Below are 25813 nucleotides of genomic sequence, written 5' to 3' on the forward strand. Positions count from 1 at the left end.
TGGCCCTGCCTAGGTATGTATATGGCTTTTAAGGACTAGAACTCAGAGGCAGATTACTCACCAGGCACTAGCGCTATCAAGTTAGCCCGGAACCTGGCGGGGGAGGCTGGCTGAACGGGCAAAGTAGCGAGAGGGGTTCAAACTGCCCCGAGTACAGAGAGGGCTGACGGGTGTTAAACTTTCCCAAGCAGTACAACCGTTGTGGGTATAGAGGTCGGAACAGAAGGAAAAAAACTAAAAAGAAAAAGTAAGAGACAAATCACCGTTAAGCGAAAGGTATCAATATTTCAGGAAATAGTAGTGCTGCTGCTACTAAGCCTAGACTGGGAGCAGATGAGCCAGTCGTAGAGGGTGGAAGGGAGGAAAAGACAAGTACCGCAGGCTCTGGTACGCAATTAGGGTCACGAGCTAGTGCAAAAGCAGGGGGGTGGAAGGAGGGGGGTTCGTACCGTACCCGTCAGCCCCGTATGCCTAGTAAGTACTAAAGTCAAGTAGAAAGTACCTTAGTCGTCGTCGTGGACTGTTTAGCGGGCCTTCCCCTATTAGCCTTCGTTCTCGTTGCTCACTGGTCGCCTTTATTATGAAATTGAATTGCGAGTGTTCAAACTGTACTAGCAGTTGATAGACTCGCAATATTGTTGACAAGTTGAGCACTACCAGTGGTTGAAAATTGAATGGTAAATCGGGAAGGGAGGGGTTGGCTGTGTCTTTTCTTATCAAAACACCCGCCCGGGCACCAAGCAGCAACCAGCACCACCAGCACCACCACGGACATCTGGCCCGAACGGTTTTGCTTGTGGACGGCTTACTGTCATTGGGTGCCACACAAACATTTCCCGGTCAAGGCTGGCTCCAAGGCTGGCTCCTGCTCACGCCCCTCCTTTCATTGCCCCCCAAGTGGTCCCCACCTCCCCCACGCGCAATGGGGGCTGGATTTTTTTTTTTCTCCCTACGCGACTTTCTTGGAAATAACTCGGGACGAGAGCTGTGCTTGATGAAGCAAGACCCAGCCTAGTATGCAGTTTTATATCTACCTTATCCGTTGTATCAGCTCCCACCCTACATTTTCCTTGTGAGGCGTCCGCTTGAGTGTTATGCATAATCTAGCGGGAAAGCTTCGGTCAGCCGGTGCTAGTACGGTGTCCGTATTAGTGATCTTCATGCTGCAACACCCGGCATTTGGCCGGGCCAGAACAGAAAATAGGACTACTACTAGTAGTATCTATTGTAGTGCCTACTTACTCCCCCTATCCCCCCCAAGAAAGGTGCTGATTGACTAGGGAGGTAGAAGAGAATGTCCACACTGACGTCTCGGAATTCGTGAAAGGGATACGTAGTTCAGATTTTTATGAGCTCGTCAGTGTCATGATATGTCGCAACAGAAGGTCTATCTGTAGCAATAACTGCCGATGTCGCAGTGGCTGGAATTATGCAACCAGAATCCTTGCATGAAATTTTGTTGCTCGGGGCGCTAAACTAAATTTTACACCCTCTGTTGTCCGCTCATAGACGTTGTAAGCCAGTCAATCTCCCATCAGAGTGTGGTGTATTAGTTGCGAAATGCTAACCCTAGTATTTCTATCCTTACCATATTCATTGGAATTGAAGAGCAGTCTAGTCAATACGAGGTTGTAGGTCTTCGAAGTCCTCATTCAGAAAATCAATCATGCTGGTAGTGACTACTAACTAGTAGTTGATCAACGCAAATTACTAGCAGAAGTTCTAACTCATTAGAGGCATTTGCAGACACCCGCCCGTGCTTACCCATATACCCTTTTGGGATAGCTTTCCGAAGCTTGGATCAGATGAACCAACAAACCGGTTCCGACCATGGCGTTAAGATCCTCTTCGCCTCTTTCTTCATTTTCGCGACTCTGCATCCATGGCATGTTAATCTTGAAGGCCATCTACTTATCCCCCCAAAGGGGGCTAGACTCTCTGGAATTTAATCCCGCGGGATTCCTCTTGAGGCTCCCCATAATATGTTGGTAGACTTGTCGGCTCTGGTCCGAACTACAACTACGCAAAGAGTGTTGACGAGTTGACTTGCCAAGGGCTTACTATTGCTGAGAATTTATAACTGACAAAGAAAAGGCAGAATTTACTCCGTAGTACTTATGTCATGGCAGTAAGTAGTATCGATACCATGTACGACCAAAGCAGGCAACCAATCGATGTAAGGCTTACTATCTTGAGAGTGTGATGGCTATCTCTTCAATACTTACCTCATCCACACTATTCATTTTTGTGCGTACTCGAAGAGCGCAGCTCATCTAGTTTAATGCTAACTTCAAGGCGGCTCCTACAATGTTACCTCCTACAGATTCACCTTCGAAGAGGACTGAAGCTAACTAGTTGATAGTACTAGATAGGTAGTACTAGTAAGTAATTTACTACTGCCCCCTTCCCAATTTATTAGAGTAACCCCAGTAGTAATTGATACTAGATCATCCGCCACCGTAGATCCCCGAGAAAGGTTATGCATACTTTTTTTTTACTTATGTGCTAGGTCATCAGTATATGTATCCTCGTGTCCGTGAAACTTCCGACCTACTATAAGCTCTCTCCCTCTCTTTTTTTCACAGCCACCGGAAATTCAAAATAACCTGACTGACTGATCGGATCACGAAGCCAATATTTCCATTTAGAAAATTGTCCGGTACGGAGAGAGGGGGGGAGGGGAGAGGCCCACCGGGGGTGAATTTGTCCCACCCGTCAATTTCGAGGCCAGTGTTCGCAAGGGGCAGCTGTGGGTGGCCGTAGTCCTGGTAAGTGCGACGTCGGTCATCGGGGCGCTCTTTAGCGTGCCGTCGATCCAGGCGGGAGGTGGACCGAGGCCTGCTTCCCTTCAGTTTCCACCTCACCCCCTCCTTTGCGCCCCATTTCAAATTCGCAACTGCATATCTTGTGTTTCTTGCCAATGTTTGAACGGGTACCGTGAGTCGGAATTCGTGTGAGGTGCTAGCTGAGCTCTTCAACCTGTACAACCCCCCCCCCCCCCCCCCCCCCCCCCCCCCCCGCCCCTAGATCTGTGCAGGTATTGCCCGCCTACTCCTAGCAGCTGGTGCATGTCAGAGCGAACCCTGAACATGTCGAACGTGCTCGTTCCTCAAGTGCCCCTTCAAATTTCCACAGTCGCGTGTGCCTGACGCTCGGATCAGACCTCTCAAAAGCTTCCCATTCTTTTTTAAGGATTTATGCGATACATAGAATGCAACGTTGATGATTCTTTCGGCTAAACTTGCAAACCTTCGGTCAACCTAATATAGGGGTGCTCCTGCACGACATACCACAATGGCCACACATTTAAACTCTTCAAGCTCCCGCCCACAATTCACCAACCCCTGGTCAGACTCTCCATCAACAATATCAGAGCCGTCTGTTCATACCCCTGATAGCCGGATTGCACATACGTTGACTGCTTGTACGCGGTGCAGACATGTACGTAGTGTCTCCTACTCTATCGCTGACTTTGTTTATACGTGATTTCGCGTTCTCTACCATGTACTCCTTGATTTATTTCCTCGCTGGCTGGAGAAAAAGACTCTAACTCTTATACAGCGTAAATCTAGGTGTGATCCCGGAATCCCTCGATGCTCACCATGCGAACGCGTCAACGCCAAGTGTGTCTTTTACGATTCGGCGTCTCAAAGGACATTATCAAGGGATCATATTGTCTCACTCCGAGAAAAAGCTCGTCGGTTAGAGAGCGAGCTTGCTGAAGTCGAGAGACAGTTTCAGCATGCAGCGGACGCGGAGCTTATGGTGCGCGGGGCAGGGCGCATTCGCTTCAAGGAGAATGACGAGTCGAGATATCTGGGACCTTCCAGCGGTATTGCGATCACGCGCCTCGTCATGGAACTGGCCAAGCAAAATACAGATTCCAAAAGCATCAAAGACGTCGTTCCTGAAATGACAGCGCAGGAGATAAAAGATGCCTTTGCACAAGAGAGCTCCAAGCCAACGTCAAAGGTGTATCCCATGATCAGTTCGACGCCGCAGCCTGCTTTACCGCCAAGGCACATAACGTACAGACTTATAGATGTCTTTGTAGTCAAGGGTACGTTCGCATTCTATCCTATGCAGCTGGACAGTCATGGTTGACTTGCCGTTTAGCCCAGGCAATGCTTCCGACCTTGCACGAGCCTACCTTCCGCGAAGAAGCCGAAGAGGTGCTTAACGGGTCTAATGATCCCTGCCATAATTTTCAATTACGCATGGTGATAGCCATCAGCATGCAAAAGATGAGCACTGTTTACGCAGGCCTGGCGGACAGTTATTACCTTGCGGCGCTGCCATACTTGGAACCGTCGTTAAAACGAATGGACCTTCGATCTTTGCAATGCCTTGCCCTGATTGCTCAATACTCCATGCTCACGCCAACAAGGACAGCGGCATATTGGGTCGTAGGAATGGCAGTCAAGCTATGTCAAGACTTAGGGCTTACCGATGAAGCGACCATTACTCAATCCCCCAGCGGGCAGACCTTGGACCCTCTCGAGATTGATATGCGAAGAAGACTTTTCTGGATTGTCATATCCATGGAGTACGGTCTTTCCCATAGCCTTGGTCGCCCAAATTGCTACTCCGTTTGTCACGATCACATCAACGTCAAGTTCTTCGAGCCGGTGGAGGACAAGTATATCACTGCGGATGGCTTCCTACCAGGAGCGAAAATAATCCTACCCAAGTGCATAGCTATTCACTTCCTGAAGATGCGGCTGCTCCAAGCAGAGATTCGACGGACGCTCTACCTGAATAAGCGCGATGTACCAGTCGACGACCAAGACCCATGGTTTTCGCAAATGCTTCAGAAGATCGATTACTGGGTAGCTTCGTGTCCCAAAAATGATGGGGGTAGTGGCTTGAGTCAAAAATGGTAAGGACAATTCCCGAATAGCTTTCTTTGTTTCTGAGTGCTTATCTATATGTGGCTTTCCATAGGTTTCATGGAAGACGAAACACGATGATTGTCTTTATGTTTCGGCCTTCTCCCCAAGTGCCGGAGCCTTCCGTTGAGGCTGCGCGAAAATGCTATGATGCGTCCGTATTCAACGTAGCAATGCAGAGAGAACAAATCGCAACAGGATCCGTTGATTTGACATGGATTTTCACCCAGTCACTTTTCATGGCCTTGAACACTATCCTTTGGTCTCTCTCTTATCCTGACATTCGCAGAGAACACCCTATTGACGAAGTCAAAGGTCACCTCGGCGTGGCCCTGGAGGCTATTGTTCTTGCTGCACAGAGATGGCCTGGTGTTGAATCGGCCCTGGTACTCTATAGGAGCCTGGTTGCTGCTTGCCTTCGCGCATATGCTACCGAAGAGTCTTTCGTCGTCCATTCGCCGTCTAATCATGCAACTCCGTCATCTTCGCAGGATGTCACGACACCGCTATCCGTCTCTAGCCCTGCAAGTACGTCGGCATCGTTCCCCTCACATGGAGCTCGTGCAGCGAATTCTTCAATCCCCGAAAGCAGCGTATCGGGTGGCACGTTTTCGAGGGGACCTTCTGCAGACCCCTCATTCTCCTTCTCCCAAGGGTCGACCTCATCACCTATTGCCACTGAATCACTGAAGGCCGCGCAGCACCCATCCTGGGATGCTCAAATCACTCCGCAATCCGTATCAACCACCACACAACCCTCATTCAGTTCCCCCCAATCCTACAATGTACCGACACCTTCCTACGCAGACTTATCGTTCGACCCGACAACTCCATACAATTCTTTCCCATCCGTCGTTCCGGGTTTGCCAGGCTGGGATCCCAATTTCAATTTAGCGTCCACGACGGCTAGTCATCTAGCCTATGTCGATGCGACGGTCGATCCCATGAACTGGATCGAGACGATAGGAGATCAATATTCCCAATACACCAATGGCGCTTACCCCATGCCCCCGTGGCGAGGAAGGACGCTCAGCCACCAGGAGCAGATGGAGCTGATGGAAACGTTAGAAGATAACATTCCTGACGTTTCGGCGCAGTTATTAGTGCAAGAATCTGCAACATTCTACCAATCGTGACATGTTGGTGGTTTTTGAAAGCTCTCTATGAGGGCGTCTCGCTCTTCTTGATTCGGTCATATCAGCGTGTTTCTTGAGCTTTGTACGGGCCATCTTCATCTGGTTTGTTTCTTCTTATTGTGTTACCATAATAATTTTGGATTTATGGATCTCAATATACCCAAGGGTCATCGTGTTGAGAATTTGATGAGGTTCATCTGGGTGTTTGGAGCGAGTCGGTTCCGATCACTAGTTCGGGATTCAAGGGTTCAATCATTGGTTTTGGTAGAAGAGTATAAGCCTATTTTATTTTGTCTTTAGGTGTTGACATGGCTTAGGGGTCAAAGAGTGGCCACAAGGCCCTCTCGCCTCAGGCAGGTCAACTGCATATTCTATAGATGGGTTTAAGTGTAGTTATGGTTCTAGAAGCAAGGAAATTTCCGGGTGAAACTATGCAATAACCCCAGCTAATACTTTCCGAGGGGCGGTGCTCTGCCACTATTTTCTCTCCTGGTTTAGACCAGCGCCCAACAGGGGGGTATGAGAGCCGCTAGTAAGGCGCTTTGTGCCCATGCGTGTCGTGGCATACATAGATCACATCCACGGGAAGAAATGTCTAGATGGCCAAACCTGCGATGGCCAACAGGGTGAATACGGTAAGTAGGTAGTTAGTTGACCTGGGCAAGAGAAAGACAGAAAGAGTAAGAGAAGAAAAAGAGGGAATGTCCGTTACCGATGCATACTCCGTATCTTACCCGACAATACGCCCGAGTATCGGTATTGTTAGCGCGTATTGATACCGAAATACGGGCGCGGAGGCCGAAAGAGGGAAGATCGAAGAAATGAGGGCGCGTCACGTGCCCATCCCGGGGCTCTTGCCGTCATCCAACATCTCGCCGTCCGTTTCTCCTCCAGTTGCGGACCAAGGGTTTCCCATCCCAGCGCTTTCTCGAACTTCTACCCACCCCGCCAGAATTCGACCTAACCCACAGACCACGCCATTCACTCTTTCGCTGGTCGTTTCTTCACTACCTGGTGCTGTTCGATATTTCACCTCAGTGCTGTGTCGCTTCATTGGAATGTGTGACTTTTAAGACGGTCGTGGAACGTCCTGCTCGCCCGCTTGAGCGCACCTCGACCGGCGTTTCCCCCCCATATCCTCGTCTTCATAATAGTCTGAATCTGCTGTGATCTGCTGCTGTGTTGAAGATCTTCGATTCAGGTCTCCCTTTCGCGAGGCTCGGGCTGCCCAGGCTTAGGCCAACCTCCTCTTTCGTCACCCTGCACTCCGTCCTCGATGTCTGATCGCGCCTCCTCGGCATCATTTCGAGTAGGACCTCCATCACCATCGTCTCCCGCCGCAGGGGCTCTCAAGCAGAACCAGTTGCCAGCTCCCTTGTCCGATCGAATTCCACAGACTCCGACATCACCTCCGTTGATGTCGGTAAGCGCCCAGAACTATGCCACCAACTTTGTATCCTCGCAAGCATCACCTAACCAGGCGACCTCTCAATCCGCAACTCTCTCATCACCCCCGTCTTCCGCTCCGATGTCCACTCAAGCCTCGCAACAACCGACGGTAGGTACGGCGAATTCGTTTCCGACGCCGGCCAGCAGCGTGAGCGGGCACTTCCCGGGTGCGACTTCCTTCGATGATTCTGAACATACAGATAAGCCAATGGGCTCGGCAGTTCCAGACGCAGGTGCGCAAGCAGCGAACATGAATGCCGCGGCCATACAGCAGGCGGAACACAGACGGACAGATCATGACCGGCATACAGAAGGTATAAATATGGAAGTTGGAGTCCGCGATTTCGCTGCGAACAACGGAGGCGACGCTATGGATATCGATAGCGAGGCGCCGGCTTCATCCAGTCGCAGTGAGCCAAGCTTGGAATCCCTGCAGAAGAACTTTTCGTCTGCTTTTCACGTTTGCAAAAGCTGTAAGAGCTCCCCAGTCCTTGGCATGGCTGTTGCCACAATTTGCAATGCACTCTCTCCCATCTCATTTTTGGATTGAGCTTTGTTAACACATGTGGCTTTATGAACGTACAGCCCATATTGCGACTGGACCGGATCCGTCGCTAGATCTCATCTCACTCTACGGATTAGGTCCAGTGGCAAAGTCTGTTGCTCGGATGGATCCTGTGACAGGCGAGAAGATCAACAGGCTCAGGAAATCCTATGAAGGAAAACTGAAGGGCTTGGGACTCGCAGGGAGGAACAAGCCAGTGAAGAATGAGCCTGGTGCGCCCGGCAGCCTTAGGCACATGACCATGTGGCCAGAGGAAGAATGGCAAAACCAGAAGGTGTTCGGGAAGGAGATCAAGGTAGCGGATATGGACTCCGCGCTGCAGAACTTGCAGATGAGGGCCATGAAAATGGAGCCGGGCACGGTACCGAACAACGAGTACTGGGAAGATGTGCTGGGCCACGAGAAGCCATCTAAGCACGCCGGTGGCGACGCCAGCAAAAAGGGCGTCGCACCCCCTCCCAATGGAGTCCGGATTTCCCAACCGAATGGAACCCCAGCGCCTGTTTCAGACCAAGAGCGAGCCCGGCCCAGCAGGGGACGTAAACGGCATTACGACGACAACAGCTTTGTTGGATACGGCGAAGGTTACGCAGACGACGATGACGATGGGGCATTTTATTCAAACAGTGAAGGCATGGGAAAGAAAAAACGGAAGAAGGTAGGGCGTTCGGACGGTGAAATGGCATTCTAACATACTGATCACATTCGCTTATTTTTCGAAAAGGACCACGTTTCGAAGATATCTACCCCTCTACCTGACCGAGGTGGAAGTTACGGGGTTGGTATGTTTGGGATCGGGGCCAGGTAAACGAACGGGACGGAAACCTGATGGGATGAAAAGCTTTGTGCTTGTTCGTTTCTTTTCTCTGCCTTCTTGGCTTTGCTTCATGCATAGGGTCCTTGTTCTAAAGGTGAGGGCTAGACTCTGTTGGATCTGTGTCTGGCATTGTGAGTTGCTGGACAGGTTCAGCAGACCCATGGTCATGTCCTTGCCATATCTGTTAATTCTCCGTACAAATTTTGCATCACGGTGCTGGATATACCCGGCTTTCACAATGGGACGGCGTTGGAGGAGCCATGATTTGTTGCGGCACGGTTTTTGCCTGTTTCTTTGCTTGCACTCTATTCTGCTATGTGCTTCCTGATTGACAGGGAGCTGGAGTTGTAATGACAATTTTTATTTCGCTGTGATTACTGCTGGCCATGTCGACAGACTCCGATGCCATCTTTTGAGCTTTTCTTCTCTCTTGTGCCAGATGGGCCATCGCCCGCCACTGGAAGAGCATGTATTTCTTTTTTCCGAGTCTGTTCATGTGCGGCGGATTGCTTGGGCGTGACAGTACAGGATTCTAGCTTAGCATCGACGATGCTTGTGTGATACAATAGATGGATAGGAATGACATCTACGTTAAGCGTGGGTAGTTCAGTCCCGTCATGGATAATAAATAAGAGCCGGAAGCATAGAAGCAAATCACTGCAGACACGATACCTTGACACCGACACAGCCCAGACACCCACCGTCACCCATATGTGCTCCTTACTACCAGTAGATACAAATGCATACTGTCTACCTAACACCTCCCTCTATACAAAGCAGAGAATTGCATCATAGAGAAGGAAGAAAAAAAAGGAATCACCCAAACCAGTACCCATTCAACTCCTCCAAAGTCCTCCCCCCAACATCCTCATGCCGATTCTCCTCCCATACTTTCCCTCCCTCACCAAACCGATTCGCCATATGACCCAGAAAGAAATCCAGATTCTCCCGACACTCAGGGAACGCCTCTTTGAAGGTATCATATAGCTCCTGCACGGAAGGTTTGCTGCTGCTACCGCTGTCAGAAGCATAGGCGACTTTCTCCGCAAACAGGCGTAGATAGCGTCTCGTGTGGTCTAGATCCGCCTTGACATCCAACTCCCATCCGTGTTCCATATGACCCGGGATAACCTTCAATGGGTGGAGGTGATCGATCATGTCGAGGGTTTTGAGCCATGCGTGTACGAGAGCGGGGGATTCGAGTTCTTCGACCCTATAGTATAGTATATGTTCATAAGTAGGTGTAAGGTTCAGAATGTAGATAGATAGATAGTATAAGCCAGCCAATAACTCTCATCCAGGATACCCGTTCCGAAACCTTATCCAACAACCTATGGATAACTGGAAGTTGAGTTCCGCCCACGAGAACTAATCCAAGAGTAAGGGAGGGTTAGGGGAAACAAACCAAACATGCACACTCCTCCCAAACACAACATCACCCGCAACCACCGTCCTACTTTCCGGAATCCAAAAGACCGTCTGATCCACACAATCACCCTGCACCGGACCCATCAGCACAACCGGACTCCCATCCAGCATGAAGAAGCTCGACAAGTACGGGTCCGGCTTGCGGGGCTTAGCGGGAACGGCGTCAGACCCGAGCACCGCCGGCCAGTATTTGACTTTCTGGTCGTATTCGGCGTTGATGCGGGAGCAGACGTAGGGGGCGGCGTAGAATTTGGCGTTGGGGAAGGCGGCTAGGATGGGGTTTGCGGAGAAGAAGTGGTCTGGGTGGTGGTGGGTGAGGAAGATGGCGGAGGGGGCGTGGGGAGTTAGGGATTTTATCCAGTGGATGGTGGATTCGGCGTCTTTGAGGAGGAAAGGGGGGTCGATGAGGAGGGATGCGTGGGGGGTGGTGAGGAGGGTGGTTATGGAGGAGAGGCCTTTGGGGGTGGTGGTGTGGTGGTGGGTTTGGATCATTGTTGGATGTAATTGGGGGTTTATTGAGGGTGTTGGTTGGAGGTATATTGGGGTGGATTTGGGGATGGGATGGGATGTGTGAGCTTTTGTATAGACTTGTACTGTATATGCAATGCTCTGGTCTGTTGGTCAATTATAGAGTGAGTGCTGGATTGTTGGATATATCCGTGATGGGATACACCCCCGCACGCAGTAGCAGTTGCATCATATTGATTTGGGGTGTTTATAGACCCTCTGTTGTTCGATGCCGAGGTTGATACGCCTGTCAAATCTGCCGATTGTTTGAAAGATGAAGATCAATCAATCCGTATTTCCGAATTGTAGTCGGAAGCTCCGGAAGCTGAATCTTGCAGCATATCCTGGCTCATCCGTGATATCAAGATCCGCAGTGGAAGCGGGGTTGACGTGATCAACCATACTATTATTGAACTTTGCCACATCTCTGGAATAGATTTAGTACCCACCTTGTGTATAACCCCGCAGTCATTAAGAGAGTCCGTGTGACACTGTTGGTATGAAGATGAAAGGTGAATTACGCAGTACGAAGTGTAGATTGAAGATGGTTGTAGAAGGTTGGCCGACTGATCCTATCCCGCTTTTCTGCACTAATGGATGGTGGCATCTTGACTTGCATTAATACTTGGCTCTCCGTCTCAGCGGTATACTTTGTTAATCAAAGGGGAGGTATCTATTTTAGCTCTTCTAGGACTGCATTATAGCCATGGAATATAGGCATAACATAGCAGCGGCCGGGAAGTAGGAGTAGTAGGGATGTTTGCTGTGGTAGCTACTGGGCTAGCTTCACACAATTTCTGATATTTGCATACAAGTCTCTTCATACTTCTGGCTAAACATTACACACATTTACCAGTGTGAGCTTCTCATTTGATCTAGAATTAGATGCTAGCGTTCACTCGAATTATTGACGCTGTTCTGCAAATCGGCACTGTTCTGATTAAGTGATGGAAGTGCCTTAACCGCTAGGCAATTTAGGTCTTGACTCTGGTATTAAACGGACCGAAATGTATGCTGCTAACAATATATTGTCCAGAAAGTACGTTTTAGGCTTTTCGATCTGATACTATTGATCAGTTCAAGACTCCTTTCACATACACTATCTTCGAGTATACTCGGAATAGTACAGGGGAAGTTTAGCACTGAGCTACAAGAGGTGTCTATAGAGTTTCATCCTACCGAGTTATGTGTGAACTCACAGCGTCTTCGGATCATGAAAATAAGCCAGGTTCTTATATCCTCTCTGCGAATAAAGATCGCTTCCAATTCAACTAGCTGACGCTAGATCTACCAAACATATGCATGCATCCAAAAGGGTAGGTTAAAGCTCAGAACCCAAAGCATCGGAACACAATTACACAAAGAAACAACATAACTACTCTATGCCCTAAGAAAGCCACATCTCCGCGGACTCTCCTCCAGCCCTGCATCTCCCACATATACTATACCTTAATAACTGAATATTAAACTCACCAAATCCCAACCCAACATGTGGGGTGTACTTCCTTATCGCTTATCAGCATCCCCCCACCCACCCTCACATACCCAGAAAAGAATTGGAACCCACCCAAATGCCGACCCGCCAGCCAATCCCGCAGCCGGTATTTGATGCAGTGCAGCACCGAACCGCAAGGCAACCCCGAGGTCGGAATCCAATAACTCGATAAATCATCACCTAAATACAGCGTTTCTCTACAGATTATTCCTGTACTATTCCAACCTTTCTACATTTTCAATACATACCTTGTATATATAACCATATATCCACTACAATCACAACTTACCCTCCCGATCCCATTGCCTACCATAATAAGAAGTCAAAATGGACCCCCTCACAACCGCCCTCACTCGAATCGACGCCCTCCACTCCGAAGATCCCACGAAAGTCTCCAACACCAACATCCCTTACGAACTACACTACGCCGAGAAAATGACCAGCTACCTATACAAACACACCCCGGACCCCTCCCCGACCCTCCAGCTCGCTATCCGCGCCCAGCACCTCAAGCGCTGGGAGGTACCCCGCAGTACTTACCCCGATGGTAAAGTAGGGTATTATTCCTGGCGGACGGCGGTGGCGCGTCGCCAGGCTGAGATAGCAGTGCAGGTGTGTCTGGAGAGTGGCATTGGCGAGGCGGAGGCGGAGCGCGTGGGCCGGTTGATTCGCAAGGAAGGGTTGAAGGGAGGGGAGGATGCGGAGGCGCAGATTTTGGAGGATGTGGCGTGTTTGGTGTTTTTGGATGATCAATTTGAAAAGTTCAAAGAAAACTATGAGAGGAAGAAGGTGGTGGAGATCTTGAGAAAGACCTGGGGAAAGATGTCGGAACGGGGGAGGGGTTTGGCATTGGAGTTGCAGATGGGGGATGAGGCAAATGACTTGGTCAAGGAGGCTTTGATGGGTTAGATTCCGGTCCATATCTATTTGATTTATATAGGACTGTTACTTTGTGAATAGGTATTTTGGATATATATTAAAGTTAGAATTTGTTTTGTTGTCAAAGAGCCGCTCTATGGAATGGTGGTCGTGGTATCTATTAATGTACAGTCGTTATGGCATGAGATAATGGGATGGTTAACTTTTGGAGTTGGGAGATTACGCTCCACCCGTGTCGATCAACCGGACCAAGGCAATCGCTGCTCCGGCTGCTACTCCGCCCACGAAACACATTTGTATTCCTCCCTTGATGCCTGCGACGACGTTGTCGCGCCCGGACCAGCCGCGCACCACACATGTCTTGATGTATCCGAAGGCCAGCAGCGTGATTGCCATGACTCCGATGCTCATGTACAATGCCACGATCACCTGGTCGACGATGAAGTATGGGATGAGCGGGATGAAACCTCCCACGAAGTAGCCCAGCGCGAGTGTGATGGCGGAGATCCAGGCCTGGTTGCAGTCAGGCTCGGATTCCTTGTGGTGGAAGCTGACCAGGAAGTCGAGAAGACGGTCTTCAGAGGAGTGAAGGGACATGTTAATCTGGTTGATGACATCTTCGGGGAGGCGGTAGGAAGCGAAGATGGACTGGACGATGGAGCTTGTTTCGGCTGGTGATGTGTCGATGAGTTCTTTTGCTTCACGGACGGTGGTTTCGTAAGATTCACTGTTTGCTGTTAGGATTAATTGAGAGATACAGAGTCGAGTAGGGAACTCACGCTTCGCTCTTTGCACCGACATATCCTCCCAGGCCCATGGAAATGGCACCCGCGGTCAATTCGGCCAATCCACCAAGCACAACGACTTTAGTGTTTCCCAGCGCCGAGAGACCAGCACTCAGCGCAAACGGTACCGTCAAGCCATCTGATAAACCTAGAATGGCATCGGATACGATACGTGGGTTGATTCGAGATCGCGAACTGCTAGTGCTGGCGGCGGTGCTGTCGGTGTCGGAAACGGGAGATGAGGCGCGGAAAGTAGAGTAAGACCGTTGAGCTTCGAGGTCTTGCTCGGTCGGCAAAGCATCGGAATCTTCATTGGAAAGCAGTGGTTTGCCTGGTTTGGTCAGTCTAGCTCGTATTGAATTATCCATTGGTAGGCGAGCATACCATAAGGAAGGGCCTGTTTTTGCTTTTCGCTCGGGAAGAGCTTCTGCTTCAGAAATAATAGCGCCATTGTAGATTGACTGGGCTGCTGCGGGCTGCCTCAGGCCTGACGTCAGAAGCCGGAGTCGGTGGCCGAATCTAGACCCTCTTAACAATTCCGGTAAGGCTGAGGGATTCTCGAGAGACAGCGAAGCTGGACGAGACAAACAAAGCCCAGACGTGATAGAAAGATGCTTGATATGATTCGAGAGTTTGATCTGGATGACGGTTTTAGCTAGAAGAAAAATCTTCTGGAAGCACTGATATTTATAAGAAAAGTCCCCCTGTGGCAGCCAGAATCGACTTTTTCTGATTGTTCTCCAGACCCTTCCAGGCTGCCTTGGCGCGGGCCAATCACAAGCCGCGTAATTGTCAGCGGGTGTAGATCTCGGCGCAAAGCTCCAGCAGCCCCTCGGCGTTAAGCCAATACACCGATATTGATTGGCTTTCGCAGAGCACCGCTGACATTTACCAGGACACTGACTGGCCAGCTGCAGCAATGCTGCTGCTCGATTACGCACTCGGATGCAGACTTGTCGGTCTCCGATGCGGATTGAGAGCAGTCCGAGAGGGGGAATACACCGAATTCACCAGCAAAGTAGGTGTGGCGATGCAGCTAATATCTGACCAGGAGGCCAATGCTCAACACCACGTCTGAAATTTTCAGGGTGAGACGCGGCACGCTGTGTAGCATTGTGCACTTGTCTGTTGTTGCTGCACTGCTGAGCAAATTGACGTAAGTGAAGGGCGATCTGTTTTAGGGGTTTCGCCTTCATAGCTGTGCCGTGTCCATGGAGCTTGGCTTCGATGGAGCCAGTCTTCCGACAATCACTGTAATGGAGCTTGCCGGTTCGCGTTATACGTTCCATGGCTGGAATTGAGGGAAATCTTGGGAGAGAGACCGAGGATCCGCCAGGAATCTCTCGTTAAACTGCTTACTTGGGCTTATTCCTCAGAAAAACTATACGGATGAGCGTTGAGATACTCTCAATATTTGGGATTTCGTCCTGAATATCATTGAATCCACCTAACGAAGATCACTAAACGTTCTGACCCGCCTTCGACCGAGGTCTGAGCCGAAGGCCGCGATCAGCAAGAGCGCCCACTATTATCTTGGGTTTAGGACATTTAAGTTTGCGATGCTTCGTTACCAGTGGAGTAAGCTTACTTAGCTCGCACCGCAGCCCCTGATATGGGGTTCTGGAAACAAGAAAGAAGACATCTATCCGCATATAGAGAAGTGTTAACAAGCAATCATCGTCAGTATCCTTCAGTCGATGATAGAAACAGATGTTTTCAAGTACTAGTACCCGAGTAGTGAAGCGTCAGACTAGTGGTTCAGTCATTTCCAGTGTACCAAGTACTTATGGGATGGCTAAGCCTCCTTGTACCTGGGTCGGCTCTGACCAGTTGATGAAATATAGTATGTTTTAGGAAGTATGGACTAATAATGAGCATTTTGCAGTTCACTGGCTTTCTACACAGTAGTATAGGAAACCATGACTTAATGTCTCAGTGTGAACTACTCCATGTCAATAACAATTCCTTCCATGCCTGCCAATCAATACTCTGGCCAGTATACCTAACTTTAATCCAATATGGCCAAACCATACGTAAGCCAACCACTATATCATAGCATCGTCCTACCAGTATCCCTTGAGCACCCCACGGCAGTGCTCGTACAGGACATGTCCACCAACCCCCACACGTTAGGGCTGTGGAATATTGCCCACCGTACGTTTCATCAGACGCTGGAAGGCCGAATTGATGGTCTTATGGCATCAGCAGTCTCACATGGCGGCCAGATAATTGCAACTGGGTCTGATACAGGTATATTGAGGTTGTGGAACACGGCTATGAGTATGGCAGTGCAATCCCAAATCAAAATATGTGAGTTTCCTACCAGATTCCTAGCCTCTTCTCCTCATGATGACCTGCTAACATCGTGCTCTTACCTTGGCGAGGTCAACGTGTGGAATGTAAAGGTGGTTCGCTAGTTCACAGTCTCGAGATTTTTTACCCTTTGTCGGTAGAAATCTCATGCAATGGTGAATTTGTAGCCTCTTACGGCTGGAATGGCACAACTAAACTCTGGAACAGCGCTTCAGTGAAGTTAGAGCATCACCTGAATCGTGTTCATACTTTTGCGTTCTCTCCCAATGGCGAGCTAATCTCTGATTGGGGCGGTGGCATTGTACGCCTGTTGGATTTGCGGGTCGGCAATGGAGACTCAAACTATTTCCCATACTTCTTCAATTCTTTCTATCCATCCCTTGCCCCGTAAATCCAACTTGGTTCTCTTGGTCACGCTTGATGGCGCAACCCTCTGGGATTTCCCCAGAGGCACTCCACAGAACCAGCTCGAGGCTCTCAAAAAGCCCATTACTGGCCCTTTATTCTCTGGCGACGGCCGCCTTGTTGCAGCATTTGCGGGAGAGACAATCATGGTTTGGGACACAGGCAGTGGGAAATTTATTCGGGCGTTGGAGTTGGATGTTGACGATTCAGATGTTGAGTGTTACGTCAGTATAAAGGCTGCTTTCCGGCCGGATGGCAAGGTCATTACATGGGCCCTAGACAGTTCCAAGCTTGGGACCCAATTTCGGGGAAGCAAATCGAGACTTTTAACGGCTCGATTGAGCTGAAATCATTTGAAGTCTCCCACGATGGTCACCTGGTAGCTGTCACTGACCATGCGAAAGTCGGCATTCGTGAACTTGCAACAGGGAAGCACATCTATCTGAAAGAATCATATGATTTCAGTATGAGAATGGCTTTTCGCCGAACGATATGACCCTTGCTGTGCTTTCCAAGAGCTGGGGTAAGCTCACCTTCTATTTGTGGGATGTGCCATCGTGTGAAATGCATTGTTCCATCGATGGTGTCACTGGGCGCTACATTCACTTTTCCGAAAATGGCAATTATGTGAGCACTGTGCATGAGCTATATCACTTAGAGACTGACACCGATGGCCATCTGGTCTTTCTATCTGCTGTTGACGATCGAATAAAGCTGGAGGATGGATGGGTCTGCCTCGGGAAGGACAAGATTCTATGGCTTCCTCATGAATATCGACCAGTGGAAGGTTTCGAAGGGTTCCTCATTAAAGATCATTTTTGGATCACATTAGACCGTCTTTTGTTTATTTGTTTTGACATGTAGGCTAAACGAGATTCTGTTGAGATATTCACTCCAGCCAGAGTCAGCTGATCATTTACCTCCTCTTCTTCCTGCGTGGTCTCTGACCACCATCTTCTTGAGATCTGGATAGATCAGACCCATGTACTTGACCCTTCGTCTTGACAATATATATACACATTCTCACTACAACTAACCTACAAAACGATTGCCATCCCCAAAATCCCCGCGGCACCCATAATACCCGCCATACCCGTCGCCTTCGGAGCCGCAGGCCCAGCACCACCATGCGAAGACGAGGTGGAAGGCGATGCCGTTTCAAACGCCGTCGAAAAGTACGATTTCACATCCCCATTCAGACTACTGTACCACGATGGAATGATTCCGTTTTTCCACTCGCTCGCCACTGATGACCAAGCTGTCGGGTTCGTCATTTCGGAGATGACAGAGGTCGGAACTTCGGTGATCAGGTCGGATCGGATGGAGGTAGGTACTTCGGGGAAGAGCGTGGGCATTGTAGTGGTGGTAGTTGGGTTGACTCTGTTGGTTTGATGGATTGTTAGCTAGATATAGATGGGGTTGAGAGTAAGGAATGTGTAGGTAGGTAGGTAGGTAGGTATACAGGTTACTTAGAGGGTTGGACAAATCCGAGTCAGTGTTGTCGTCTCGCTTTTCGATGGCCGGGTCGGAGTCTGGCGTTGCTAGTGCTAAAGTTGATAGAAGTAGGACAGAGAGAGTTGTGAAGCGCATTTTGGTTTGTATAATAGTAAGGTATAGTGATTGTTTCGGGTGTGATTGGTAGGTTGATTGATGCCAGGGGGTAGGGGGGTATGATGTTTGAAGAATTGGAGAAGGACTGTGGGAGAAGTGAATTATATATCCAGGCTACTATCTATCATTGCCTTCTATGGACTACTTAGGCAGCCTCACTGCCTGCAATTGTACGTTATAAGATAACTCCGAGCCAAAAGCAGCGATCTGCGTTGTGTCCAGACACCGGGACCTGGATTTGTAGCAGTGCATACCAAATTTGGAGAGGAAATAGCAACATCTTCGTACTCAAATCTGCTTCACAGTAGACTTGTATCATAAATATAATGATATAGAAGAGAGAAGAGAGAAGGAAGGCAGATGCCATGCGTGGTAAATCGTAGGCATCTACTCCGTAGATCCGGCTCAGCTGCGCCGTTGGGGGTGTGGTTGAGTTGATCCCAAACACAAGGCTCTCCCAGCTCGTAACATTAATGACGTAGACTTTAGCATTATAGAAACTCCGTCGTGCAAAATATGCTTAACCATACGTAGTGGGCTTCTAGTTGCAAATCGGTTACACTGAAGTACTCCGCCAGATGGTGTGTTGTTGGGGCTGGCCGATAGCCGATCTCGCCGTAAGTGGAATAGGAGGGGCCACCCTCGACTGCCACTAGGAGTATCTATTCGCCTTATTTCTTTTCTTCTTCTATTCCACCTTATTCTTGAGCATTAGAGCATAACTTCGAGTGCTAATAATATCTCAAATGGTGGCTTATACTTGTTTTTGCTTCTTTCTTCTTCGTCCTTTTATTGCGATTTGCATTTTACTTCTTCCTTGTGGCAGAGCTACGCTTCCCATTGAGTTAGTACTATTGCTGACATGCCAGGTTAAGGCGCATATGCCAGAGGACAATCCGTGCCATTCTGACGATTAGCCGACGAGCATACACAGCAGACACTGCTATCTTCCGTCCTTGCCTCATCGACTGAACCTGCTCGTGCTCAACACCGATGTAGACCGTGCGTATCGCAACCACGATGACCCGACCGACCGACCCTCCGTACTACTACTACACTGTGCGTCCTCAGGCAAACAGTGCGGGGTGAAGGCTGGCTGGCAGTTTTGGTGTTCCCGGCGGCTCGCTTAGTGGCCAATCAGGACCGTAGAACAACACCCGCTCTTCCTATATAATCCATTGTAAAGAAGTAACTATTGCCTTCGGGCATTTGGTCAATTTGAAACGATACAGAGAAGATTAGCATGGCCCCTGCACTAAGGATGACACGCTCAATCAAAGAGAAGCTACCAGTTTTTTTTGCAACTTTTACAGACTTCATATGGAGGTAGGAGTGTCTTTGTGCAGTATATGGTGTTGGGGAGGTGACGGGTTCGAGTTGCGTCGGCCGCTGGCTTTTTCTTTTTTTTTTTTTTCTCATTCAACATTTATATATGAGTTGCTTCGCCTGGCCTCAATATGTATATATATATACTATGGTGCGAGTAGTAACACTCATAGTACTTACAACAATTTTTACTTTATTAATGTGAAGCTGATGTATTTACTTCAATTTCATGGTGAATATGCAGGTCAATCTGATATATATATATACAGTACTCCGTAGAGATCAATGATATTAATCAAAGCAACCAATTAAGCACCCCCCTCCCGCTTCGCATATTCCTCCTCCATTCTCTCCTCGTACAATCTCTCCGCTTCCTCCTTGCTCAAAGGCCTGAGATCCTCCGATCCCGTCGACAAGTATTCGGGTATCGTGCCACTGTTCTGGTCCATGCCTGTGCCAAAGGCGGACGCGCCGAGGGTATTTCCCGTTGCTGCGAGGCGGTTGGCGGAAGAATCCGAGGTACCGTCTGTGCCGTTGGTGCCGTTGGGCAACGAGTTGGTATCTTTGTGTGGCATTTTCAGAGGGATTGGATAATGTTTTGGTATCACTTTCTGTCAGAAGGACAGATGGGAGGGAAGAGAAGGGTTTATTTGAAGTATGATAGACAGGTAGTAGACATTGTAGGTAGTAATGGGATGCGATATTGTTTACTTATAAGCGTCGGGGTGGCGACCCAGCATCCGCAACGTCATAGGCCACCGACCGTGGCTTAGCAACCCAAGCACAGAGTACGAGCTCCCAACATCGCGGATATTATTGCCTTCCAGTCGGTAGTTACTTCCGTCACAGACTGCTAAGATCTTATTCGCTGGTACAATGCCACCACTTGAGAAGCTGGTCATCTACTGCTACTACGAAGTCCTCTTCTCCACCCTCGGGCCACTGGCCCAAGAACTGATGAAAAGGAAATAAAAGCTCCAAAAGGAGAAGTGCCAAAGAATACGCCTGTCAATGACCCGTAGGCCGTTGAACGGATTGTTCCGCCGCGCTGTGCAATGCAGGGACCAATCCGTGGTGAACCGCCTTCTTGATCGCAGTCACCCAAACAAGGTAAGTATGAAGAAAAGAAAGAAGAAAAAAGTCTAAAAGGGAGACGGGGGGACGTTGCTTATATAGGATTGGGTGGGGAACTACGGATGGCGCTAGCGGTAAGCGAGGTTGGGCGGTACGACTCGTTTCGGTATGTCACGTGAATACTATTGGAGGCCTCCTTGCATGCCAATACGCTTCGCTTTGAGGACCACACTGAAGGATTGACATGGCGAGAAATATGTTTGGGTTCTCTCCTCTGTATACTCTGCATAAACGAGAAAGGCTGTCGTCTTCGACGAATCCCAGTAGGTACACCAGGACAAGTATATCAGGTATAGATATCAGGAACGATGCAATACGAAGAGCCAAGCTATAGGAACAGTGCGAATTAATGGAAAGGAATTTCCAGAACATTAGATAGTGTTGTGAACTGTGGAAGTAGTCGGTATCCAGCATTGAGATGTGGTGTCAAGATAAGTCCTCGCTGCTTTGCCAACCCAACATAACGTTCATAGTGGCATAACTTAGTCTCTTCCTGAGCCTTTTGGGTAAACTGGAACAGCCTTATTCGGACTAACGACAGTCTGGAGCAGGACGAAAGGTTAACAGGAAAGTAACATATTCAAGGGGTTCAACTTACCTTGAGTGGTAGGCACCGCTCGAACCCCAAATGGCTTTCCGTCAAGGATCGGTCAGCTTCCACAAACGAGACATTGTACGAGCTAGCCAGTCTCTTGGCTATGGCCAGTGCGCAATGATTCGAATGCTCAATATCCAAGGCCTTCGAATTGATCATGTTCTTCCCCATATCGACCGCAAGGGCGAGCTTTCGGAAAAGATAGGTACAATGCTCGTCATGCCAGTAGCGCGTATAGGCTACGGGCACTTCCCCAGCCTCCAACCTCTCTACATCGGCGTCAATCGTCATCTTGGTGTCTAGGTACCACTGTCTGTCCCGAAAAGTGTCGTAGTCTTCCGTTGCCTCCGGAAAATAGCACTCTGGAGGAATCCATGCGCGTTGCATTGGCTCGAATAAACAACCTCGTGCTCGCGCTTCGTCGGGAGTCACTCCGCAATCGGTGTATGTATAGTGATTTCTGGTATGGCTCACCCAGAAGAATACAACTGCTCCTGCAAAGACAATTGCTAAAGGTGCATATACGAGAGGCTTGGTAAAAAACGAAAGGGAGAATATCTTCCGGCTTTTAGGCACCGGAGATTCAAGGCCTTCGGTAGATTCGTCTTCGTTCAAAGCTATATATTCACCCCGCTCCGGTTTGCTTTGCGAAGAAGCATCATGATCGTGCATCGGAATATTTACTGGCTTCCGTGGTTGTTGCTATGTCTTTTTGTTATTCCATTTGCTTGATCTTGTATCATCCAGCATTCTTCAGGGAGAAAGGCCACATACTAGACAGCAAAGCGGGGTATTCTAGTAAAACAATTTGTTGGGATCAAACGGGAGGCTGGAAATCAAGAGAGAAGTATGACTGGGGATTTGTAATGTAGACGACTTTGGGGATAAGCACATCCGAATGTCAAGTGCCTTTCTACGGTTTGATTGCACTTCCATCTTTATTTTATTTCCCTTAACCCCCCTAAGCAAATAACGGTAATGTACGAGGAAATCTGTGCCGTCTATTCCGACATAATCGAGGACAATATGAAAGGAGCTTAGGGATATCGATACTCATTGGCCCGATAAGGTACATAGAGGCATTGCAGGGATTATTTGATAGCGAATATGCCACTATACATGCCCCGAAGGCGCTAAACATGTCTCGACCAGTTTCCAATCCATGCGCTATATTTAGACGGAATCTTCAAGGGTGTCGGAATGAAACAAATACCGATACAGTATCAATTTATTGTATGCTGGAGGCTAGTACTAGTGTTATATTTACCTTATATCTTCGATTGAGTCGCTTGCGGAGCTACCGTTATTTGCTCGGACTATCTCTGGTTGTTCGGTTTGCCTCATTACATGTATACGTCCCCATTGTGGGGCTATTTCACCATCTAAGATAGTGGCTGAGTCGGTCATTTACGGAGTCCGACTTCTGCTCCGTACATCACCATCTCATCCGCTTATTTAGCCGGCTGCAAGCTTTTTGTCTTACTTGCTATCTCGGTAGGGTACTATCCATGATACTATATCTGTGGCCAATGAGACAATACGCCTTAGTCTACGGTCTTGTCTACCCCGCTCACATTGAATTTTCCGTCGGTGCGCTGGTGTTGTCAGTCTTAAGAATGTTGAAAATGATGATGATACATCTCTGGGATGGACACGATTGCTCGGCCCGTTCCGGGTGATGCTGATCCCCTGGCTGTACAGCTTTGCTTGTCAATAATCTGGGATGACCCTCTACCATCCTCTACCAAGTAATATGATTATTAACTACACTACCACTGGTACAACTTACAGCATAATATAGCGGGAGAATGACACCATCGCGTGGGGATCTGACCTCACATTCACCCGTAATCTTATGAGGGATGTATGTACTTTCTGAGCTATCAGCTCAAAATTCTAGTCGTTTACCGGATAGTCTAGCAGTTATTATCCGGAGGGTTTACTACTTACAGCGCACTAGGATGGATCTTGACATATCGGACACTATGATGCTACCGCTTCATGCATATGAGGCTATGCCCTAATGACACTCGCGTCCCCCTTTCCAGAGCTGGGACTTATTCAGCTCATGATGAATCAGCCTCTATATGCACGGATATTACCGCCAACTTCGGTCAGTTTCCTGATTTTTTAACAAGTTCACATAGAATGCCTCCTTCCCAAAGACATTTATTAGACTTTTGCCTGTACTATCTACGGCAACTGCCCCCCACATCCGCCCCAATATCTTATCGCGACAACAGCATAGTCCTTAGACTAGATCGTACGAAGTCGACAAAAGCTATTCATAGGTCCAGGCAACCTGAAAGGTGTTCATATTTATACTAGTAGCCACTAGGACATCTTCACCCCGCCACATACTATATTGTGTGACTTGAACCCCCGGTATATCATGCCAGTGGGGCCCCGCCTCAAGATTCGCCTCTGACATGAAAACAGTATTCATCTACAACTACTATTTCGAGTGACTATCGATATCACGATGCTAGAGAGGCTACCCCCCGAACTACTGCGCATGGTGGTCGATCATGTAAGCAGTCCTCTGTCCCTCTTCAGAAGCGTTTGAAACAGACTAACTCGCCATCCCAGGTGACTCGCAGGGATCTCAAAAACCTCTGTGAAGTCTCCAAAAACATCTATGTAAAGTTGCTTTCACGTCTATATGAATCACTCATTATAAGAGCAACGCACCCATCAGCTCAGTTCTTGAACGACGCAATCACGAGGTTAGATCACTCGCTTTTAGTGCATACAGAGCACCTCAGGCTGTGGAGTGCATGTCATGAGATAGAAAGTTATCAATTCTGTTCTTTGCATGATTTCCTGAATAGCAGGCTTAAAACTCCTCCGAGTGATTCTGATGAATCCATGCCAGAATCGATACTGCACCCGACCACTACATTTGACTGCATTCCGATCTTGACACACAACATGCAGGGCATGGCATCGGCAATCCCTCAGGGCCAACTTCAGAGCTTCCGGTACAGATACTGATTTCTGATGCACTACGCCGAGTCAACACTAACATGCTATAGGTGGGATCTAAAAGCGTGTCTTTCCGACGAAGTGGTTCCCCTCATCCACAGGTTCTTAGAGACCCAAAAGAACATCACCACTATCTCTCTCCTCACTGATAGCGACTGTGCTGTAGCCGAAATCCAACAAGCGTCATGCGTCATAAATCTTGTTCAGCTTTCTAAGCTCCAATCCCTATCCTGGAGAGGTCTCAAGCGCTTTGTTGATTTCGATTCGGTTACACAGTTTCTCGCTGCACGTGGAGCTCAATTGAAGGCACTGCACCTCGATCTTGTCGGCTGGGACAGCGCTAGACTGGCCTGGGAAGAAGGTTTTCGAAAATTGCCCAATCCAAATAGATGGATGCCACAGAACTTCTTTGCGCAATGCGTGCTTGGTCTTCCACATATAGAAAGACCGATCCCCCTTCTCACAGCTCTTGAACGCTTGACTCTCTCCCAGGTATCTTTCAGCCCCATGAAGGTCCAATTAGTCGGTGCTCTGAACGTAGAGCGACTCCAAGCAATGCAACTCATCAACTGCCCCGGGACATTTAGTTTTCTTCGGCAAATCGTTCGCTCACGCGTGCCTCTAAGGCTGAAATTGCTCGAGTTGACATTCAACCCGGAAAAGCTAAACCAAATAACCGACGAGTCACAGGATAATGTCAACGACACCGTGAAAACCTTCCTCGAGGCCTTTTCCGGCTTGACGGATCTCTTTCTTATGCTCCCAGCAGTCTCCTGGGATGATATATGTCAAAGCATGTTGCATCACAAGCCCACACTGAAGCGCCTCGTCACGCACTCGCTCGTGAATGCAGAATACGGCCACTACGGAGACGGAGATCTGTTTGGGTCGCTTGATTTCCGACCCAGCATATCCCATGATCCAGGGTTGGAATTTCTCGGAGTCTCGACATGTATCGAGGATATGTGTACATTTGCGGTATTCGCCACCCTATCTGCCCCCTTCCCCCTTTCAGTTTCTATAATATTGACATGGATTGCTGTCAAATGCTGACCTATAATCCTCTGGAACAGGGCGACCACAGTCTCAGCACCACTATCAAAGTACTTCATATCAGAGCAAATGGGCACTGGTTACACGAACATAAACCAGAAAGTTCTGTAGCCCATGACGTTCTGCCTTACTACGCCGAATGGGCTTTTGGGCGCGAAGGATACTTGCATCTGCAGGTCTTGGCTTACGGGGATTTCTCTCACGACGGATGTTACAACGAGTATAATCTCCTTTGGTGCAGGACAGGCCTTCATGGTTTCAAGTTATTAACCCCTTCTGATGCGAAGTTTTGGGAACTGGTGGAGGAATACAAGGATGTGTTGGAGGCTTGTGCGTTCGATGAGTTGTTTCTTGAGAAGGGAGTGCCTTGATGATTGCTAGTTATCACTCTCCTGGTGGTATTGTATACTTATTCAGTCATGCCGAGTGGCTCAGGACACA

General features: G+C 48.8%; 10 protein-coding genes across 10 annotated transcripts; 5 read left to right on the top strand and 5 right to left on the bottom strand.

Moving 5' to 3' along the window:
* Positions 1-3294: 3294 nt before the first annotated feature.
* BO79DRAFT_168573 (putative C6 transcription factor) lies at positions 3295-6331 on the top strand (the record flags this gene model as incomplete). Its single annotated transcript, XM_025679436.1, has 4 exons — positions 3295-3441; positions 3562-4060; positions 4117-4879; positions 4945-6331. The coding sequence occupies 4 exons, from the start codon at positions 3295-3297 to the stop codon at positions 6023-6025; spliced, it is 2490 nt and encodes an 829-aa protein (XP_025542286.1). The 3' UTR covers positions 6026-6331.
* Positions 6332-7301: 970 nt separating this feature from the next.
* On the top strand, positions 7302-8730 carry BO79DRAFT_252280 (uncharacterized protein; the record flags this gene model as incomplete). The annotated part of the gene is made up of 2 exons (XM_025685915.1): positions 7302-7947; positions 8060-8730. 2 exons carry the CDS (start codon positions 7302-7304, stop codon positions 8728-8730), a joined length of 1317 nt encoding a protein of 438 aa, XP_025542287.1.
* A 942-nt stretch (positions 8731-9672) lies between these two features.
* Positions 9673-10776, bottom strand: BO79DRAFT_279607 (MBL fold metallo-hydrolase; the record flags this gene model as incomplete). Its single annotated transcript, XM_025687998.1, has 2 exons — positions 9673-10069; positions 10262-10776. 2 exons carry the CDS (start codon positions 10774-10776, stop codon positions 9673-9675), a joined length of 912 nt encoding a protein of 303 aa, XP_025542288.1.
* Positions 10777-12476: 1700 nt separating this feature from the next.
* Positions 12477-13202, top strand: BO79DRAFT_207805 (DUF4202 domain-containing protein). Its single transcript, XM_025682250.1, has one exon. The coding sequence runs from the start codon at positions 12614-12616 to the stop codon at positions 13193-13195; it is 582 nt and encodes a 193-aa protein (XP_025542289.1). The 5' UTR covers positions 12477-12613; the 3' UTR covers positions 13196-13202.
* Positions 13203-13271: 69 nt separating this feature from the next.
* On the bottom strand, positions 13272-14593 carry BO79DRAFT_207806 (VIT1/CCC1 transporter family protein). Its single transcript, XM_025682251.1, has 3 exons — positions 14335-14593; positions 13945-14281; positions 13272-13892 (listed from the first exon to the last, which is right to left on the bottom strand). Exons 1-3 carry the CDS (start codon positions 14399-14401, stop codon positions 13385-13387), a joined length of 912 nt encoding a protein of 303 aa, XP_025542290.1. The 5' UTR covers positions 14402-14593; the 3' UTR covers positions 13272-13384.
* Positions 14594-15968: 1375 nt separating this feature from the next.
* Positions 15969-17015, top strand: BO79DRAFT_215147 (WD40 repeat domain-containing protein; the record flags this gene model as incomplete). The annotated part of the gene is made up of 4 exons (XM_025683260.1): positions 15969-16104; positions 16201-16260; positions 16431-16564; positions 16731-17015. The coding sequence occupies 4 exons, from the start codon at positions 15969-15971 to the stop codon at positions 17013-17015; spliced, it is 615 nt and encodes a 204-aa protein (XP_025542291.1).
* Positions 17016-17705: 690 nt separating this feature from the next.
* Positions 17706-18258, bottom strand: BO79DRAFT_252285 (uncharacterized protein; the record flags this gene model as incomplete). Its single annotated transcript, XM_025685916.1, has 2 exons — positions 17706-18048; positions 18131-18258. The coding sequence occupies 2 exons, from the start codon at positions 18256-18258 to the stop codon at positions 17706-17708; spliced, it is 471 nt and encodes a 156-aa protein (XP_025542292.1).
* A 1561-nt stretch (positions 18259-19819) lies between these two features.
* Positions 19820-20329, bottom strand: BO79DRAFT_207807 (uncharacterized protein). Its single transcript, XM_025682252.1, has one exon. The coding sequence runs from the start codon at positions 20178-20180 to the stop codon at positions 19914-19916; it is 267 nt and encodes an 88-aa protein (XP_025542293.1). The 5' UTR covers positions 20181-20329; the 3' UTR covers positions 19820-19913.
* Positions 20330-21221: 892 nt separating this feature from the next.
* Positions 21222-22006, bottom strand: BO79DRAFT_225975 (uncharacterized protein; the record flags this gene model as incomplete). Its single annotated transcript, XM_025683763.1, has 2 exons — positions 21222-21281; positions 21338-22006. 2 exons carry the CDS (start codon positions 22004-22006, stop codon positions 21222-21224), a joined length of 729 nt encoding a protein of 242 aa, XP_025542294.1.
* Positions 22007-24202: 2196 nt separating this feature from the next.
* On the top strand, positions 24203-25760 carry BO79DRAFT_279609 (uncharacterized protein; the record flags this gene model as incomplete). Its single annotated transcript, XM_025687999.1, has 3 exons — positions 24203-24315; positions 24370-25297; positions 25393-25760. The coding sequence occupies 3 exons, from the start codon at positions 24203-24205 to the stop codon at positions 25741-25743; spliced, it is 1392 nt and encodes a 463-aa protein (XP_025542295.1). The 3' UTR covers positions 25744-25760.
* Positions 25761-25813: the final 53 nt, after the last annotated feature.

The sequence above is a fragment of the Aspergillus costaricaensis genome (genome assembly GCF_003184835.1).
Source record: "Aspergillus costaricaensis CBS 115574 unplaced genomic scaffold BO79scaffold_7, whole genome shotgun sequence".
Lineage (NCBI taxonomy): Eukaryota > Fungi > Ascomycota > Eurotiomycetes > Eurotiales > Aspergillaceae > Aspergillus > Aspergillus costaricensis.

Coding starts and splice junctions, on each gene's coding strand:
- BO79DRAFT_207805 (XM_025682250.1), top strand. CDS start 12,614: ATGGACCCCCTCACAACCGCCCTCACTCGAATCGACGCCCTCCACTCC.
- BO79DRAFT_207806 (XM_025682251.1), bottom strand. CDS start 14,401: ATGGCGCTATTATTTCTGAAGCAGAAGCTCTTCCCGAGCGAAAAGCAA. Junction 14,282..14,334: donor AAAACAGGCCCTTCCTTATG/GTATGCTCGCCT, acceptor TGACCAAACCAG/GCAAACCACTGCTTTCCAAT. Junction 13,893..13,944: donor GTCGGTGCAAAGAGCGAAGC/GTGAGTTCCCTA, acceptor AACAGCAAACAG/TGAATCTTACGAAACCACCG.
- BO79DRAFT_207807 (XM_025682252.1), bottom strand. CDS start 20,180: ATGCCACACAAAGATACCAACTCGTTGCCCAACGGCACCAACGGCACA.